This window comes from Ursus americanus, chromosome 6 (genome assembly GCF_024610735.1).
Source record: "Ursus americanus isolate L20-20 chromosome 6, mUrsAme1.1.p, whole genome shotgun sequence".
In the NCBI taxonomy this organism is placed as follows: domain Eukaryota; kingdom Metazoa; phylum Chordata; class Mammalia; order Carnivora; family Ursidae; genus Ursus; species Ursus americanus.
Window position 1 is genome coordinate 80,286,114 of NC_142132.1, and position 17,081 is coordinate 80,303,194.

Consider the following 17,081-nt stretch of genomic DNA (forward strand, 5'->3'; position numbering starts at 1 on the left):
TCCATATCTGGGCTATTGTAAATAAATACGGGGATGCATATATCTTTTTGAATTAGTATTTTTGTTTCTTTGGGTGAATACCCAGTAGTAGAATTACTGGGTCATATGTAGTTCTATTTTTAATTTTTTGAGGAACCTCCATACTGTTTTTCATAGTGGGGGGCAACACTTACTTTCCCGCCATTCTGCCCACTTCTTAATTGGGTTATTTGGGGGTTTCTTGATGTTTGTGTGAATGCTTTATATATTTTGGGTATTAACCCCTTCTCAGACATGTCATTTGCAGATACATTCGCCCATTCATTAGTTTTCTTTTCATCTTGTTGATGGTTTCCTTCATTGTGCAAAAACTTTTCATTTTGATGTATTCCTGTTTATTTTTGCTTTTGTTTCCCTTTTATGAGGAGACTGATTCAGAAAAATATTGCAAAGGTTGATATCTAAGAGATTACTACCTGTATTTTCTTCTCAGAGTTTATGGTTTCAAGTTTTACATTTAGGTTTTTAATCTGTTTTGAGATTGTTTTTGTGTATAGTTCAAGGAAATGGCCTAGTTTCATTCTTATGCATGTAGCTATCCAGTTTTCCCAGCACCAGTTATTGAAGAGAGTGTCTTTTCTCCATTGTATGTTCTGGTCTCCACTGTCATAGATTAATTGGTGTTCTCTCTCTCTCTCTGTGCATATATCTTTTTTTCTGACTCACAATTCTGTTTCATTGACCTTTATATGTATTTTTGCAACAGTACCATACTGTTTTGGTTATTGTAACTTTGTAGTATTTCTGGAAATTTAGGATTGTGATACCTCAAGCTTTGTTCTTCTTTCGCAGTATTGCTTTGGGTATTTGAGGTCTTCCATGTTTCCATACCAATTTTAGGATTTTTTTTGTTCTAGTTGTGTGAAAAACACTGGGTATTTTGATAGGGATTGCAGATCTGTAGACTGCAGTCTATAGATTGCTTTGTGTAGTATGGACATTTTAATTTTAACAATATTGTTTCTTCCAATCTATGAGGATGGTATATTTTTCAATTTATTTGTGTTGTCTTCAGTTTCTTTCTTTAATGTCTTAAATTTTTATAATACTTTAACCTCTTAAGTTAAATTTATTCTTTGGTATTTTATTCTCTGTGATATAGTTATAAATGGTATTTTAAAAATTTCTTTTTCTGATATTTTGTTATTAGTGCATATAAACAGAACAGATTCCTGTATATCGATTTTGTATCCTACAACTTCACTGAATTCATTTATTAGACCTAATAGTATTTTGGTGGGGTCTTTAGGTTTTTCTACATATAGTATGCTGTCATTTGCAAATACAGTTTTACTTGTACCTTATCAATTCAGATGCCTTTTATTTCTTTTTCTTGTCTGATTGCCATGGCTAAGAATGACAGTACTATGTTGAATAAAAGTGGTTAAGAGTAGACAACCTTGTCACGTTCCTGATCTTAAGGGAACAGGTTTCAGCTTTTCATCATTGAATATGACATTGATTGATTTGTGTATATTGAACCATCCTTCCATTCCTGGAATAAATCCCGCTTGATCTCAGTGATTTTTTTAATGTATCGTTGGATCTGGTTTGCTAATATTTTGTTGAGGATTTTTGCATCTGTCTTCCTGAGGGATATTGCTGTATAATTTTCTTTCTTTTGTGGTATCTTTGGTTTTCCTATCAGAGTAATGCTGGCTTCGTAGAATAAATTAGGAAGCATTCTTTCCTCCTCTGTATTCTGGAATAGCTTGAGAATGATAGGTACTAACTCTTCTTTAAATCTTTGGTAGAATTCACCTGCAAAGTCATCTGGTCATGGACTTTTGTTTGTTGGGAGTTTTTTGATTACCAGTTCAAATTTATTTCTAGTAATTGTGGCTTTTTTCCACATTTTTCTATTTCTTCATGATTCTGTCTCAGAAGAGACTGTATGTTCGAGGAGTTTATCCATTTTTTCTAGATTGTCTATTTTTTTCTACGTTTTCCAATGTAATTTTTTATAGTAATCTCTTACAGTCCTTTGTACTTCTATGGTGTCAATTTTAACTAATCCTCTCATTTCTGATTTTGTATGTTTGAGTCATCTCACTTTTTTTCTTGATTAGTCTGGCAAAAGTTTTATCAATTTTATCTTTTCATAGGGCTGGCTCTTAGCCTCATTGATACTTTCTTTTTTCTTTTTCTTTTTTTTTTGTCATCTCTAGTTCATTTATTTCTGCTCTGATCTCTGTTATTTTCTTCTCTTTTTTTTAAAGATTTATTTATTTTAGAGAGGCAGAGACAGTGCAGGGGGAGGAAGGTACAGAGGGACACACAAAGAGAGAATCTTAAGTAGACTCCTTGCTGAGTGCAGAGCCCAACACAGGGCTCGCTACCCTGAGATCATGACCTGAGCTGTAATCAAGACTCAGCAGAGCGCCTGGGTGGCACAGCGGTTAAGCGTCTGCCTTTGGCTCAGGGCGTGATCCCAGCGTTCTGGGTTCGAACCCCACATCAGGCTCCTCCGCTATGAGCCTGCTTCTTCCTCTCCCACTCCCCCTGCTTGTGTTCCTTCTCTCGCTGGCTGTCTCTATCTCTGTTAAATAAATAAATAAAATCTTAAAAAAAAAAAAAAAGACTCAGATGCTTAACCGACTGAGCCACCGAGGCACCCCTCTATTCTTTCTTTCTTTGTGCTAACTTTGGGTTTTGTTTTTTCTTTTTCTAGCTCCTTTTGGTGTAACGTTAGATCATTTATTTGAGTTATTACTTGTTTTTGATGTAGGTCTTGATCACTATAAATTTCCTTTAGTACTGCTTTTGTTGCATCGCCAAGATTTAAGACTGTGATGTTTTCATTTTCATATCTCTCCAGGTATTTCTTGTTTTTCTCTTTGATTTCTTCATTGAACCCATTTGTTGTTGAGTAACATGTTATTTAGGTTTAGATTTAGATTCTACATATTTGTATTTCTTCTAGTTTTTTTCTTGAAATCGATTTCTAGTTTTGTCCCGTTGTAGTTGGAAGAGATGTTTGATATGATTTCAGTCACCTTTAATTCATTGAGACTTTCTTTGTGTTGTAGTATGTGATCTGTCCTGGAGAATGTTCATATGCACTTGAATCTGTGTTCTGCAATTTGTGGATAGAATGTTCTATAGATATCTGTTATGTCCATCTGATCTAATGGGTCATTCAAAGCCACTGTTTCTGTATTGATTTTATGTTTGGATGATTTGTTCATTGATGTAAGCAAGTTTTTAATGTTTCCTACCATTATCATATTAGTGTCAGTTTCTCTTTTCATATGGTAATACTTGCCTTATGAATTTGTATTCTGTTTATGTTGGGTGAGTATATATTTTCAATTGTTATATCCTCTTTTTGGATTGATCCTGACCTGTTTTGGTTTTTGTTACCATCTTCGTTTTAAAGTCTATTTTGTTTGATTTTGATATCCCCTGTTTTTGTTTTTGTTTTTGTTTTTTTTAATGATTATTCCATTTGCTTAGAATATTTTTTTCCATTCCTTTACTTTCAGTCTGTATGTGTCTTTAGGTCTGAAGTGAATCTCTTGTAGACAGCATATAGATGGATCTTGGTTTTTTATCCATTACATCACCCTGTGTTTTTTGATTGGAACATTTAGTCCATTTACATTTAAAGTAATTATCGATAGGTATGTACTTATGGCTGTTTTGTTAATTGTTTTCTAGTTGTTTTCTGTTCCATTCTTCTCCTCCTGCTCTCTTCCCTTGTGGTTTGATGGTTTTCTTTAGTCTTATGTTTGGATTCCTTTCTCTTTATTTTTTTGTGCATGTGTTACAGGTTTTCAGTTTGTGGTTACCATGGGATTCATATACAATATCCTATGTGTGCAGTAATCTATATTATGTTGAAGGTTGCTTAAGTTTGAACACATTATTAAAGCATTACATTTTTATTCCCTCTTCCACATTTTATGTATATGATGTCACATTTTATATCTTTTTATTTTGTGTATCCCTTGGGTGATTTTTGTAGATATAATTGATTTTACTACTTCTGCATTTTAACTTCCATACTGGCCTTATAAGTGACTAATCTACTACCTTTACTATATGTTTGCTATTACCGGTGAAATTTTTTTCTTCCTTAATTTTATTCTAGTTGTGGCCTTTTCTTTCCACTTAAAGGAGTCTCTTTAATATTTTTTGAAAGCTTGTTTGTTGAACTTCTTTAACTTCCGTTTGTTTGGGACACTCTCTCTTCTTCGGTTCTGAATAATAGCCTTTCTGGGTAGAATATTCTTTATTGTAGGTTTTTTTTTCCCCTTATTGCACCTTAACTATATCATACCACTATCTTCTGGCCTGTAAAGTTTCTGCTGAAAAATCACCTGATAACCTTATGGGGTTTCCCTTGTGTGTAACTGCTTTTCTCTCGCTGCTTTTAAGATTCTCTCTTTATCTTTAATCTTGTTTTAATTATTGTTTTGGTTTTGACCTCCTTGAATTCATCTTGTTTGGGGCCTTCTGTGCATTGTGGACCTAGATGTCTGTTTCCTTCTTCAGGTTAGGGAGATATTCAATTGTTATTTCTTCAAATAATTTTTCTGCTTCTTTGTGTCTCTTTTCTTTTGGTACCTCTATAAGCCAAATGATACTTGGATTGATGTCACAGAGGTCTTTTAATCTATCCTCATTTTTTAATGTATCTTTTTCTTTTTGCTATTTAGCTTGGTTGCTTTCCATTACTCTATATGTTCAAGATTGCTGATCCATTCTTCTGCATCCTCCAATCTGTTGAAGAAGTATTCTAGTATATTTTTCATTTTATTCTATCTTAGCTCCAACTGGTTCTTCTCTATATTTTATATCTCTTTGTTGAAGTTCTCAGTCACTTCATTCAGTCTTTTCTCAAGTTTAGTAAGTATCTTTATGGCCATTACTTTGAACTCCGTCTGGCATATTGCTTATGTGTTTATTTCGATTAGCTCTTTTTCTGTGGTTTTGTCTTGTTATTTCATTTGGAACATGTTCCTCTGTCTCCTCATTTTGTCTACCTCTCTGTTTGTTTCTGTGTATTAGGTAGGTCAGCTATGTATACTGGTCTTGAAAGTACTCACCTTGTGTAGAAGGGACCCTGTTCCCTTAGTGCAGTCCCCCTGGTCACCAGAACCAGATACTTCGGGGGTGTTGCATTGTTGCTGAGCCACAATTGCTATGGGCATGCTAGTAGGTGTAGCTTACCCTCAGCTTATCTACCTGTAATGACCTGCTTTGCCTGCTGCATGCACACTGGTTGCAGGTCTTGCTCTCAGCCTGGTTGTCTGCACTTAGCCACTGGGACGGGTTGGGTGTACTGATGGGCAGCTCTTGCTTCCTGCACAGCCAACTGAGAGTCTTGGCTGCATGAGCTCTAAGTGCGTTGGTATGTGGGATTAGCTCCCCTCCTCCTCAGGCCTCGAGTCACTTTGGAGAGGCACCTGCCTTGCCGGGGCTGCCCGCTAGGTATGGTGGGGTGGGAGCCACTTTGGAGGAGCCCCTTCCAGGGTGCTTTGGGTGGGGGAGCACTGGGGTCAGGCACATTGTGCTAGAAAGATAGATGGAGAGTGTTTGTACTGTCTGTGTAAGCATCTGGCTAGGCTTTGGGAGCGCAAGGAAACTAGTGCCCTCCAGCTCCTTTGTTTCTGGAGAAAGCTTTTGTAGATCCCAGCTCTTCCTGCACATATCCTAAAATTAGTCAGTAAATCTTGAAATATACTCAGGTGCTTTTCAAACTGCTCCTTTTGTGCTGTGATTATGACTGATATTTCCTTTAACACTTTAGGTATGCCATTTTATTGTGTTCTGGTTTGATGGTTCCTGGTGAAAAGTCTGCTTTAATTGTATCTTTATTCCTTTTTTGTAATATTTTCTTATTCACTGGCTGCTTTCAGGGTTCTCACTCTCTCTCTCTCTCTAGCCATTTTATTTTTTATTTATTTTTTTAAGATTTCATTTATTTATTTGACAGAGATGGAGACAGCCAGCAAGAGAGGGAGCACAAGCAGGGGGAGTGGGAGAGAAAGAAGCAGGCTTCCAGTGGAGGAGCCTGATGTGGGGCTCGATCCCAGAACGCAAGGACCACGCCCTGAGCCGAAGGCAGACACTTAACAACTGAGCCACCCAGGCGCCCCTCTCTAGCCATTTTAATATGTTGTGTGTCTTTATGCTTTTGGGAGGCATTTATGCAGCTTGGTATTGTTGAGCTCCTTGGATTTTTGGTTTGTTTTCTGTCATTAATTGAAAGATTTTTTTTTTTAAGATTTATCTATTTATCTTTGGGGGGTCACTGAGGGAGAAGAGAGAATATCTCAGACAGACTCTGTTGAATGGGGAGCCCGATGTGGGGCTCAATCCCACAACCCGGAGATCACAGTCTGAGCCGAAATTAAGAGTTGGATTCTTAACTGACTTAGCCACCCAGGCACCCCAATTGCAGGTAATTTTAAGACACTATTTCGTAAAGTGTTTCTTCTGTCCCGTTCTTCCCCGCAACACCCCGCCCAGATCCCAGTTATGCATATGTCAGAACATTTTATTGTATTTCACAGCTTTCACGGCTTTTTTTTTTTTTTTAAGATTTTATTCATTTATTAGAGAGAGAGAGAGCACATGTGCAAGAGAGAGCACGAGAGGGGTGAGGGTCAGAGGGAGATGCAGGCTCTCCACTGGCAAGAAGCCCAAAACAGGGCTCAATCCCGGGGCTCCAGGATCATGACCTGAGCTGAAGGCAGACTCTTAAGTGGCTTAGCCACACACAGGCACCCCTATTCATAGCTTTTTAATGTTCTGTTCTATTTTTTACTTTTTTTCTCTTTGAGTTTCAGGTTGGGTAATTTTTATTGACCCATCTTCAAGTTCATTGATTCTTTCCTTAACTGTGTTCACTGCTGATCAGCCTGTTGAAGATGTTTTTCATCTGTTACTGTGTTCTTATTTCTAGATTTCCATATGGTTCTGTCTGCTGAAGTTATCCATTTCATTTTGCATGTTGTATACCTTTTGAGTCTTTACATACTTTACAGTCTTTAATAATTAGTTATAATTACTTAAAAATCTGTTTCAACAACTATGTAATATGTGATTCTGATGGTTACTTTGTATCTTGGTAGTATTTTGTTAGTTTCTTTCCTTTTCATATGCTTTGGAACTTTCTGTTGAAATGTGTACGTCTTGTGTCAGACTCTAAACTGGGGTAACTAGATTTTACTGCTGGAGATGGGTAGTTCCTGCTAGACCTTTAGTCCAGGGGTTCAAGTTTAACTAGTTAGGAGTTGGGCAGAATTTGAGAGTTACTCTTCTTTTACTACTCTCAATGCAGCATAGGCTTCAACTTTCTATAGAGAGTTGTTTTTTCAGATACAGTCTCATTTACCAGAGTTATGTCTGTTCATTTCTGAGTTTTAAGGGTTCTCTTTGCTCTGTGTTTCAGAGAGGGTCTCTTTACATGCTTTTATCTATCTCCTGTCTTTCTGTCAGCAGTATTCTATTGGTACTTGTTATTCCAAGCTTGTTAGCTTGGGCAGAATGTGTTCTCTTGCTCCAATACAGCCTTGCTGTTAGGTCTGCCCTGGGTCCTTGAGTCGTGGGGATGTGACCTTGTTGGTTTTCTTGTCCCCCCCCCCCCACCCAGCTGTAGTGCATAATCCTGCCCTTCCCACAGGAGTAAAGTAAGTGCCTAGTGGGGTTCACAGAGAAAAAGCCTGTAAAGGAGTGCCTAGGTGGCATGGTCAGTTGAGCATCCTACTCTTGGCTTTGGCTGAGGTCATAATCTCAGGGTCATGAGATTAAGCCCTGCATGGAGCTCTGTGCTCAGTGTGGAATCTGCTTGAGATTCACTCTCCCCCTGACCCTCCTCTCCTCTCTGAAATAAATAAGTCTTCACCAAAAGAAAGAGAAAAATGCCTATAAGAAGGTGCAAATATCCTCCATCTCTGTGGTTTAAAGGGGTTTCACACTGTTGTGTTGGCTCACACTCTGTTTTCATTAATTAACATTCCCCCTATTTTGGTTGAATTCTTCTTACCTATGGTCCAACCCAGGTAGGCAAAAATACATATATTCTCTCTTCTTGCAGGTATTGCCTCCTCCTAGATTTGGGGCACTTGGGTGCTTTGTGATTTTGCCTCTCCTGTAAATTAGGGGGATAAAAGTTGTGAATTTGAAGTAGGTCTGGCTCATTTTCATTGTAGGAGCAAGGGTAATTTTTTTCCTTGCTTTATACATCCTGGGGCAGAAACTAAGTCAACCCATGTGTTTCTAATGACTTCAGTATTTTGTTCATGTTGTGTTGCCTCATAATCATAAAGAACATTTATGCATCATATTTCAGGCCCTACAGTTTTAACTCCTCAATTAAGCACAAGTTGTGATACAAAATAGTTAATTTTTCTTTTCTTTTCTGACTCTAGTATACATTTTACATTTTCTTTTCTTTACTTTTTACATATTCTAATATGTTCTGGTAATATCTTATTCTCAGTTTTGCAGCGTGTCGTGTTTGTGTATTTAACTTTCAAGAGAACAAGAACAGTGTTTTATTCCCCTTAGTATTCACAACACCCAGGACATTTCCAGGTATAGAGCATTAATAAATTAAAAAAGCAGAATGTTCTTTTCTTTCTTCTACAAAACCTAATACAAAATAATGTACACACTGGGCATGTTGTAACATAAATTCTCAACAGTGAACTTGGGAAGAATTTGTTTCCATATTTCTTTCCTGTGCAACCGCAATTCTTACCACTTCAGACTGAGCAGAAATGTGCTGTTCCAGGGGTCACTGTCATTTGGAGATGTGGCTGTGGACTTCTCCCAGGAGGAGTGGCAGCACCTGGACCCTGCTCAGAGGACCCTGTACAGGGATGTGATGCTGGAGAACTACCACAACTTTGTTTCAGTGGGTAAGCTATTTTCACATCAAGTTTTATGTAGCATGCATTTTATTTCTTAGATACCAAAATGTTCCGTCTTTTATAGTTAATATTGTTGAGACTTTGCTTCAGGAGTCTGAGGTTGTTAATCTCTTTTGAGCACAAGGAAGAGTTTTTGTATTCTCACATCTCATGAAGGTTTAAATGAGCCTATCAAGGTGCAGCTCCAGAAATTCTGTCTCCTCGCTCCTTTAGAATTGCTGTAGCTCATGTCCAAATTCTGTGTCATTTTTCCTTTTACAGGGTATCTCATTAAAAAGCCAGCGCTGATCTTCAAGTTGGAAGAAGGAAAGGAGCCATGGATATTAGAGGAAGAATTTCTATACCAGAACTACCCAGGTGAGTTAGTGAGTACCAGAAAGGTTAGTGAGGAAGCCAGGGGAAATAATAATGTAGGTAGTCAGTTTAGGAGTTGGACGTTATTTAAAACGTTTTCTAAGAATCTCTTCCTAGTGGCACCTACTTTAGAAGTAGAGAAAGGGTGTATATATATGTGTGTATATATATATATATATATATATATATATATATATATACACACATATATATATGAATGGTAAAATTGGAAGAGAAAAGGGTAATGCCTGAGAAGGAATGTAAACGGGTTTTCTGATTGTTCAAAGCTAGGGGTCCAAGCATATCATTTATGCAGACAAGTAATACTGGCTTTTTTGTGTTTAATGGTACAAAGATGAAAGTAAGAAAGACAATAAAATCTAAAATTTGGCTCTTGAGAAGGGAGGAAACAATGTTTTCAGTGTTACATGTTGTATAGTAGTACTTGATACTATTTAAACAAATTACCTATAAATTAATAGGATTACAAGTTTATATTTATCAGATTAATGTACCAAAAGTACAGCCTTCTTAATTTTACAATTGTACTTCTGTTGGTACCTTTAAAAAGAGATGGGAAAAAGACCTATTTTACTGCCTAAAAAACATTGGCAAACAAGTGGAAGTATATGATGCTAAAAGAAAACCCTCAGTAAATCCTACGAAATAGGAAATAAGACATTCCCTAGTTATTGTCTGATAAAACCACAAATTGGTAACAAAATTATCAAGCACACATGACAAACTACTTTTTATTTTTCTTTTGTATTCTTATGTCTTCTTTGTAAACTTCTAATATTTTTCGTGTTCTTGCCTTATGTCAATATCAGTAAGAACTATATTCCCTCATACTTAATTTTTTCCCATTCCTAATTGTAGTTGGTTAGAGTTTTTTTGTTGTTCATGGTGGTGTTTTTGTGTTTTTGTTTACCTAGAACATCTCTTTTTTCAGTAGCCCAACAAGATAAATCTATGCTCCCCCTATTATTTATTTCATGAAATTTAATTAACTTACTTTTTATTGACTGCTGCATCCTGGCCTTATTTGGCTGCTCCAATTTTATTTTTATGTTGCTTACACTCACGGTAAACATCATATGTTCCACTCGCAGTAAATGTCACTTAGGCATACTGTATGCTTTCCCATGTCACACCTTTCTGCATTGTGGGCTTTCCCTGACTAGATACTAAATGAGTTAATAAGTGAAAATGACTCAAAAGATTGTTTAGTATATAAGTAAAACATTATTTTTACTGTTATTACATTGAATGTATAGTACAAGTTAAGTGTGTCTGCTTCCAAGAAAGAGACTTTGAGTGTTTGAGCCAATGTAATCTTTTCTTTCTCTCAGTACTCGGCGTATAGTGGGTCTTTCAGAAGATACAAAAGTAAATGATCTGTTACGTGATAATATCTACCTTTTTTCACACCTGTGGTATGATCTAACAAAGAAAATGGTGATTGTGTTATTCTTGCTTACTTTGGTATATAACCTGAAATAGACATTTGATAAACACATGTTGATTGGAATCAAGGAGAGTTTTTCATGTGGTACTTGGGTCAGGCCAGTGATTTTTTAGCTTGGGATAGACTTTGTTGCATTGGGTAGCAAATGTAGACAATACTTTTTAAATGGTAAATCAACATGAATGTTACTCATTTCCTGGGATTTGGTTGGAAAAATATGATCTTTAAATTTTGGTAATAAACAGAAGCCTGAAATGTGGAAATGTGAGGTGCGAAAGATAAAGCAAAATTAAGTATTAGTATTTTGGGACGGGTAATGCTATTTTAAGGAACGGTAAGTGAGCATAAATGTGATTATCATGGTAGGTTCACCTGTTGAGTGGCTACGGTGGAACAATATGAAAGTATCAAAGCCAAAATAGGGCGATACATCAGATCTGTGTTGGCACAAGTTTACTTTTTTGTCATTATTTTATACTTTATTTTGGGATGTTGGGAGAGGAATTAGAGTACAGTCCGATGACTCTTTCCTTAAACGTAAGCACATTGGTGCATTCAGAAATTATGTTGCTATTGTGTAGGAGGGAAATTCGACTGGAAGCGTGAAAACTTATTTGGGTATTACTGAAACAATATAGGTTTGAGGGTATTGTACCTAGTCTGTGTCCCTAATTTCTCATTTTTCTCCATGAACACCTTTGTCTACTCATTTTTCTTGTGATTCCAATTACTTTTCATTAACTCAGTTGGACCCATCTTATTTTCTGTGATTTTTCTCCTACCTGCATCTGTCACTCCTGTAAAATCTTCCATCCTCTCTTCACTGCTTCTTGAATTTATATTGTTATTTCTGTCCATTTTGAATGTTTTATTTATAAAGTGCTGAATAATTATATGTCTGTGTGTTAATAGCTTTTCTTTCTTTTTCCACATATGTTTTCTCGAACTGGGTGGGAAAAAGGCACTTTGATCCTGAAACCAAAAGTCAGATATATAATAGACATTTGTATATTAATCCAATTCCATTAGAACTGCAAAATTCTTACGGTTTGTTCAATATTTTCATTTCTAGAAGACAGCAAAGCTTATTACCTAACAGAGAGAATGCAGAGAAACCAAGACAAATATGTGCCACAAGTTTTATTCAACAACAAAACAGTGACCTCAGAGAAAGTTTATGCTTTAAGAAAATCATCTAATATGAGTACAAATTTTATTCCTTCAAGAAAATTGCCCTGTAAACATAACTTATATGGAATGAATTTGAAAAATATTTTAATATCAGTTGGTAGTAATAGAAATTCTTCAAGAAAAAAGCCTCACATGTTAAATGTATATGAGAAATTACTTGATACTAAGCAGGAAAAACCTCATACTCAAGAGATTTCTGATGAAAATAATCCATATGAGAAAGCCCTTGGTCATAAGAATGGTATTATTCAGCATGTAAATATGCAATCTTCAGAGAAGACTTTAAAATATGATGGTGGAAAATCCTTAGGAAAAAAGACCACAGTAATTCCACGCAGGCGAATTGACAGAGGAGAGAACAGACATGGAGAAACCTGTGAGAAGTCATCTCTCTTGAAATGTCATGGGGTCTCCTTCGAAATAAAACAATGCAAAGGCAATCAAATTGAAAATAATTTCAGCAGGATGTCACATTTCACTCAAGTTCAGAAAAAAGAGAGACGTGAGTGTCTATTCAAATGTAGTGAATGTGGGAAAACATTCAGCTACAAGTCAAACCTCACAGTGCATCAGAGAATACACACAGTAGAGAAACCCTGTGAATTTAATTCACATGGGAAAACAAGTCACAAAACACCCCTCACAAACAATCAGATAACATATACAGGGAAGAAACGTTATAAATGTAGTGAATGTGGTAAGTCCTTTTGCAAGAAGTCATCTCTCACTCGACATGAGGCAACATTCACAGGGGGGAGACCCCATGAATGTAATGAATGTGGAAAAACTTTCTGCAAGAAGTCAGCCTTCACTCAACATCAGAGAACTCACACAGGAGAGAAACACTTCCAATATAATGAACACAGTAAGACTTTCCATTGCCAGTCAGACATTCAGGTACATCAGAGAATTCATAAAAGAGAGAAACGCTTCCAATGTAATGAATGTGGCAAAACTTTCCATTGGCAGTCAGACATTAAGCTACATCAGAGAATTCACACAGGAGAGAAACCCTTTCAGTGTAGTAAATGTGGTAAAACTTTCTATCGGCAAGCAGATGTTAATGCACATCAGAGAATTCACACAGGAGAGAAACGCTTCCAATGTAATGAATGTGGTAAAACTTTCTATTGGCAGTCAGACGTTCATGCACATCAAAGAACTCACACAGGAGAGAAACCCTTTCAATGTAGCGAATGTGGTAAATCTTTTCATCGGCAGTCAGATGTTAATGTTCATCAGAGAACTCACACAGGAGAGAAACGCTTTCAGTGTAAGGAATGTGGTAAAACTTTCTATCGTCAGTCAGATGTTAATGCGCATCAGAGAATTCACACAGGACAGAAACCCTTTCAGTGTAATGAATGTGGTAAAACCTTCTATCGGCAGGCAGACGTTAATGTGCATCAGAGAACTCACACAGGAGAGAAACGTTTTCAATGTAATGAATGTGGTAAAACTTTCTATCGGCAGTCAGAAGTTAATGTGCATCAGAGAACTCACACAGGAGAGAAGCCCTTTCAGTGTAATGAGTGTGGTAAAACTTTCTATCGGCAGTCAGACGTTAATGCACATCAGAGAATTCACACAGGAGAGAAACCTTATAAATGTAATGAATGTGGGAAATCCTTTTATGAGAAGTCATCCCTCACTCGACATGAAAGAACTCACACAGGGGAAAAACCCTATCAATGTAAGGAATGTAGGAGAACCTTCTGCCAGAAGTCAGCCCTCACTCAACATCAGAGAACTCACACAGGAGATAGACCCTTTCAGTGTAATGTATGTGGTAAAACTTACCGTCATTTGTCAGCCATTAATGTACATCAGAGAACTCACACAGGAGAGAAACCCTTTCAGTGTCATGAATGTGAGAAATCTTTTCTTACAAAGTCAACTCTTATTAATCATCAGAGAACTCACACAGGGGAAAAACCCTTTGAATGTAACGAATGTGGTAAGAGTTTTCGTCATAAATCTACCCTTACTACCCATCTGAGAATTCACTCAGGAGAGAAACCTTATAAATGTTGTGAATGTGGAAAAACTTTCGGCCGGAAGTCAGCGCTTACTAATCATCAAGGAATTCACATAGGGTAGAAACTCTGTAGCAGAAACTTGCTGTGTTTTTCCCAATACCCATTTCTCTTTGTGGTTACACAACTAGTCGAGATTTTCTAGCTTTCCTTGCATTCACATGAGGGCATATGACCTCTGGTACAAATTCCAAGCCTGTAAAGGACTTCGTTTGGAATTTTTCCTACTTCCACTTTTCTTTCCTTATCAAAGGGTAATGAAGATCATCCTCAGGGTAACTTGGGAACTAGTTATTAGAGATTACAGATTCACAGGTTGGAAGAAACCAGGGTCCTGGGGAGAGTTCTGGCTTCTCTAACATCACTTGTAAGTCTTGTCATGAACCAGAAATAAATTTTGGATTTGTTCAGCCCCTGGGGGCTGTTTAGGGCTTTTTGTTGTCATGGTATATCCTAGCCATCCCTCATCTCGTATACCCTGTGAATCTAATGAAGGTATGAGAAACAGTATGTGTCAGGTAATTCATTTGACGGGAACTGCTGTCAGTATCCTGCATTTTAATAAATTTTCATCAACAAGTCAAGCATTTTGTAAATCTGAAATTTACGAATTAAAACACCCCAAAATGAAATGAATATAGGAAAACTTTCACAAAGAATCTGCATCTGATTGACCATCAGATACTTGAGAGTAGAATACAAGTTAATAACTTGAAAAACATTTCAAGATTTATCAGGGAATAAAAGAAAATTGTCAGTTTAGGAAGTGAGGAAAACATTCTCATCTGGAAATAATCTTATGTTTTGGATGCAATACTAAATATCTTATTAATAATCTAACAAAGGATATTTATTTGACCGTCATGGTCAACAAAGAATATGTAGCTAGCTTTGAGAAGGCACAAGTGAAGTGAGTCATCAAAGTAACAGCACTAAGTGTATATGTGAATAATATATGTAAACATCAAAGTAACAGCACTAAGTGTCTATGTGAATAAAGTAACAGCACTGTGTGTTTACGTGAATAAGCCTCTGAGCTTTGTTAGGCTTATACATATGAGTGTGCTCTTTAATGGCTACTTTCTGTATGCTTAATTTTTGTAACATACGCTACGATTTCTGACGCTAAATGCTCTTGTTGTCCCATTATATACTTACGCCACGATATATAAATTTTAAAAGAAACGTTGAATGCATGATACCACCTGTCCTGTGTTTCTACTATTTGGTGGCACGTGTTAATCAGTATAGACATTGTTAACAAACTGTTCTTTTAGTAAATGACCCAAATAATGACTCATAAAGATTTACTTGAAGTATGCGATGATTTAGTACACAGTTAGTTATAATACACGTCTGAGTCAATTTTCAAAATTGGCCTTGAACATTAGTACTTATTATACTGCGCAGATTGAAAGCAGGGCCTGTTGAAGAAATTTTCCCCATTTTATATTTGTGTCATATCCAAAGGATATGCTTATATAAGTTTTACGTGTGAAATGCAGATTTAAGTGAGGAAAGGATTGTCTGCATTTGTATTTAGTGTGGTAGAATGCCACATTTTTCCTCCTACAATTATACATGGTTTTTTCAGACAAGCTGTTCTATGTCTGTCACTTCTTATTTGAGTGACCTATATAGTGATTTAATCTCTGCCTCAGTTTCCTCATCTGCAAAATGGAGATAATATTGTCTGCCTTGCAGATACTGAACAGTTTGGGTCAGAGTTTTCTGGTATTCGAGCTGAAGACATTTATATTTAGAACTCGGACATTAGAAGTAAAATGGTCTGTCATCCCATAGTACAGTCCTCCATCTTTAGTTGATACAAGAAATTAAAACTTTGTATTTTGTCAGGTTTGTCTTTAAAACATATGAAACAGATGTGTTTAAAGTAAATGGAATAATCTCCTGACCACTTTCTGTTGTTGATTAAATATGGTGTAAACTAAAAATCCAACTTTGTTTTTTTCCAAATGAAGAGTCAGTTGATCTTTCACCTTTTGATTCGTTCACCCCTGTTTCACTGATTTGAAACCACATTTTTATTGTATACAGATTTATCCTTTGGTGTGGCTGCTACATTTCTAGGCCCTGTGTTCCTGTCCCCATTATCATACTGGTGGTGCACATTCCAGATGGGCCAACCATAGGACACCACCCTGCTGTCCCACACTGATGATGTCACTGCTCTGCACTCTCTGCTTTTTGCCGCTGCGTATAAACTCATTGTGAATTTCAGTGGTTCTAGTGACGTTTTGTGATACCACACTTTGCCTTATCCTGTATTAAAACCAGCATAATGGTTTTGCGTTACGTCCGTGTTTATATATGTAGCTTTTGTTATTTTTTAGCATCTTATACTCCGTTCTATTAAAGCAACTTAATTCTGTTGAAAGGCATCTTGTTTCTAATTTTTCATTATGAACAATACTATTTTGTACATTGTGTATTTAATACAGAGTAGAGCTGAATCCTCAACCCACGGTGAGAAAAACGTTTTAGTGACTGTAAATATAAACATTTGTTGATTCGATCGGTATTTATTAATCACCAAGTAGAAGGCATTGTACAACAGTGAATAAAACATAAGTTCTACCTTTCCTGAGATTAAATTCCAGTAAGACATATCAGGGTTGTCAGAAGACAGAACCCATAGTAGTGATTTGAAAAGAAACAATATGATATAAAGAACTGTTGGGCGCCTGGGTGGTTCAGTTGGTTAAGTGGCTGCCTTCGGCTCAGGTCATGATCCCAGGGTGCTGGGATTGGGTCCCACATCGGGCTCCCAGCTCAGTGGGGAGTCTGCTTCTCCCTCCCTCTCTGCCCTGCCCCTCCCCATTCAGGCTCTGTCTTTCGCTTTCACTCTCTCTCAAATAAATAAATAAAATCTTTAAAAAACCAAAGGATTGTTAACTTGGTGTACAGTTTTTAACTAGGGATCTGAAATGGTAAAAAGGGAACACTGAGATATCGTGAACATAGCAAGAATCTGAAAGGGAAAAATAAAAGTCAAATGCATCACTAAGATAACAACTGCAGGCAGCAGCTACCAGCTCTCGGCTGGTCAGACAAAGGGAACAGGAGAGGCATCTCTTAGAGCTAAAG

At 36.8% G+C, this 17,081-nt stretch overlaps 1 protein-coding gene across 1 annotated transcript in view; it reads left to right on the forward strand.

Moving 5' to 3' along the window:
• LOC123795535 (uncharacterized) overlaps window positions 1–16,289 on the forward strand; it is a 27,449-nt gene extending 11,160 nt beyond the window's left edge. Inside the window, exons 3-5 of the mRNA XM_045802355.2 lie at window positions 8,786–8,912; window positions 9,186–9,281; window positions 11,819–16,289. Coding sequence (XP_045658311.1) covers window positions 8,786–8,912; window positions 9,186–9,281; window positions 11,819–14,037 — 2,442 coding nt within the window. The 3' untranslated portion in view covers window positions 14,038–16,289. The remainder of the gene's footprint in view (window positions 1–8,785; window positions 8,913–9,185; window positions 9,282–11,818) is intronic.
• The last annotated feature ends 792 nt before the right edge of the window (window positions 16,290–17,081 follow it).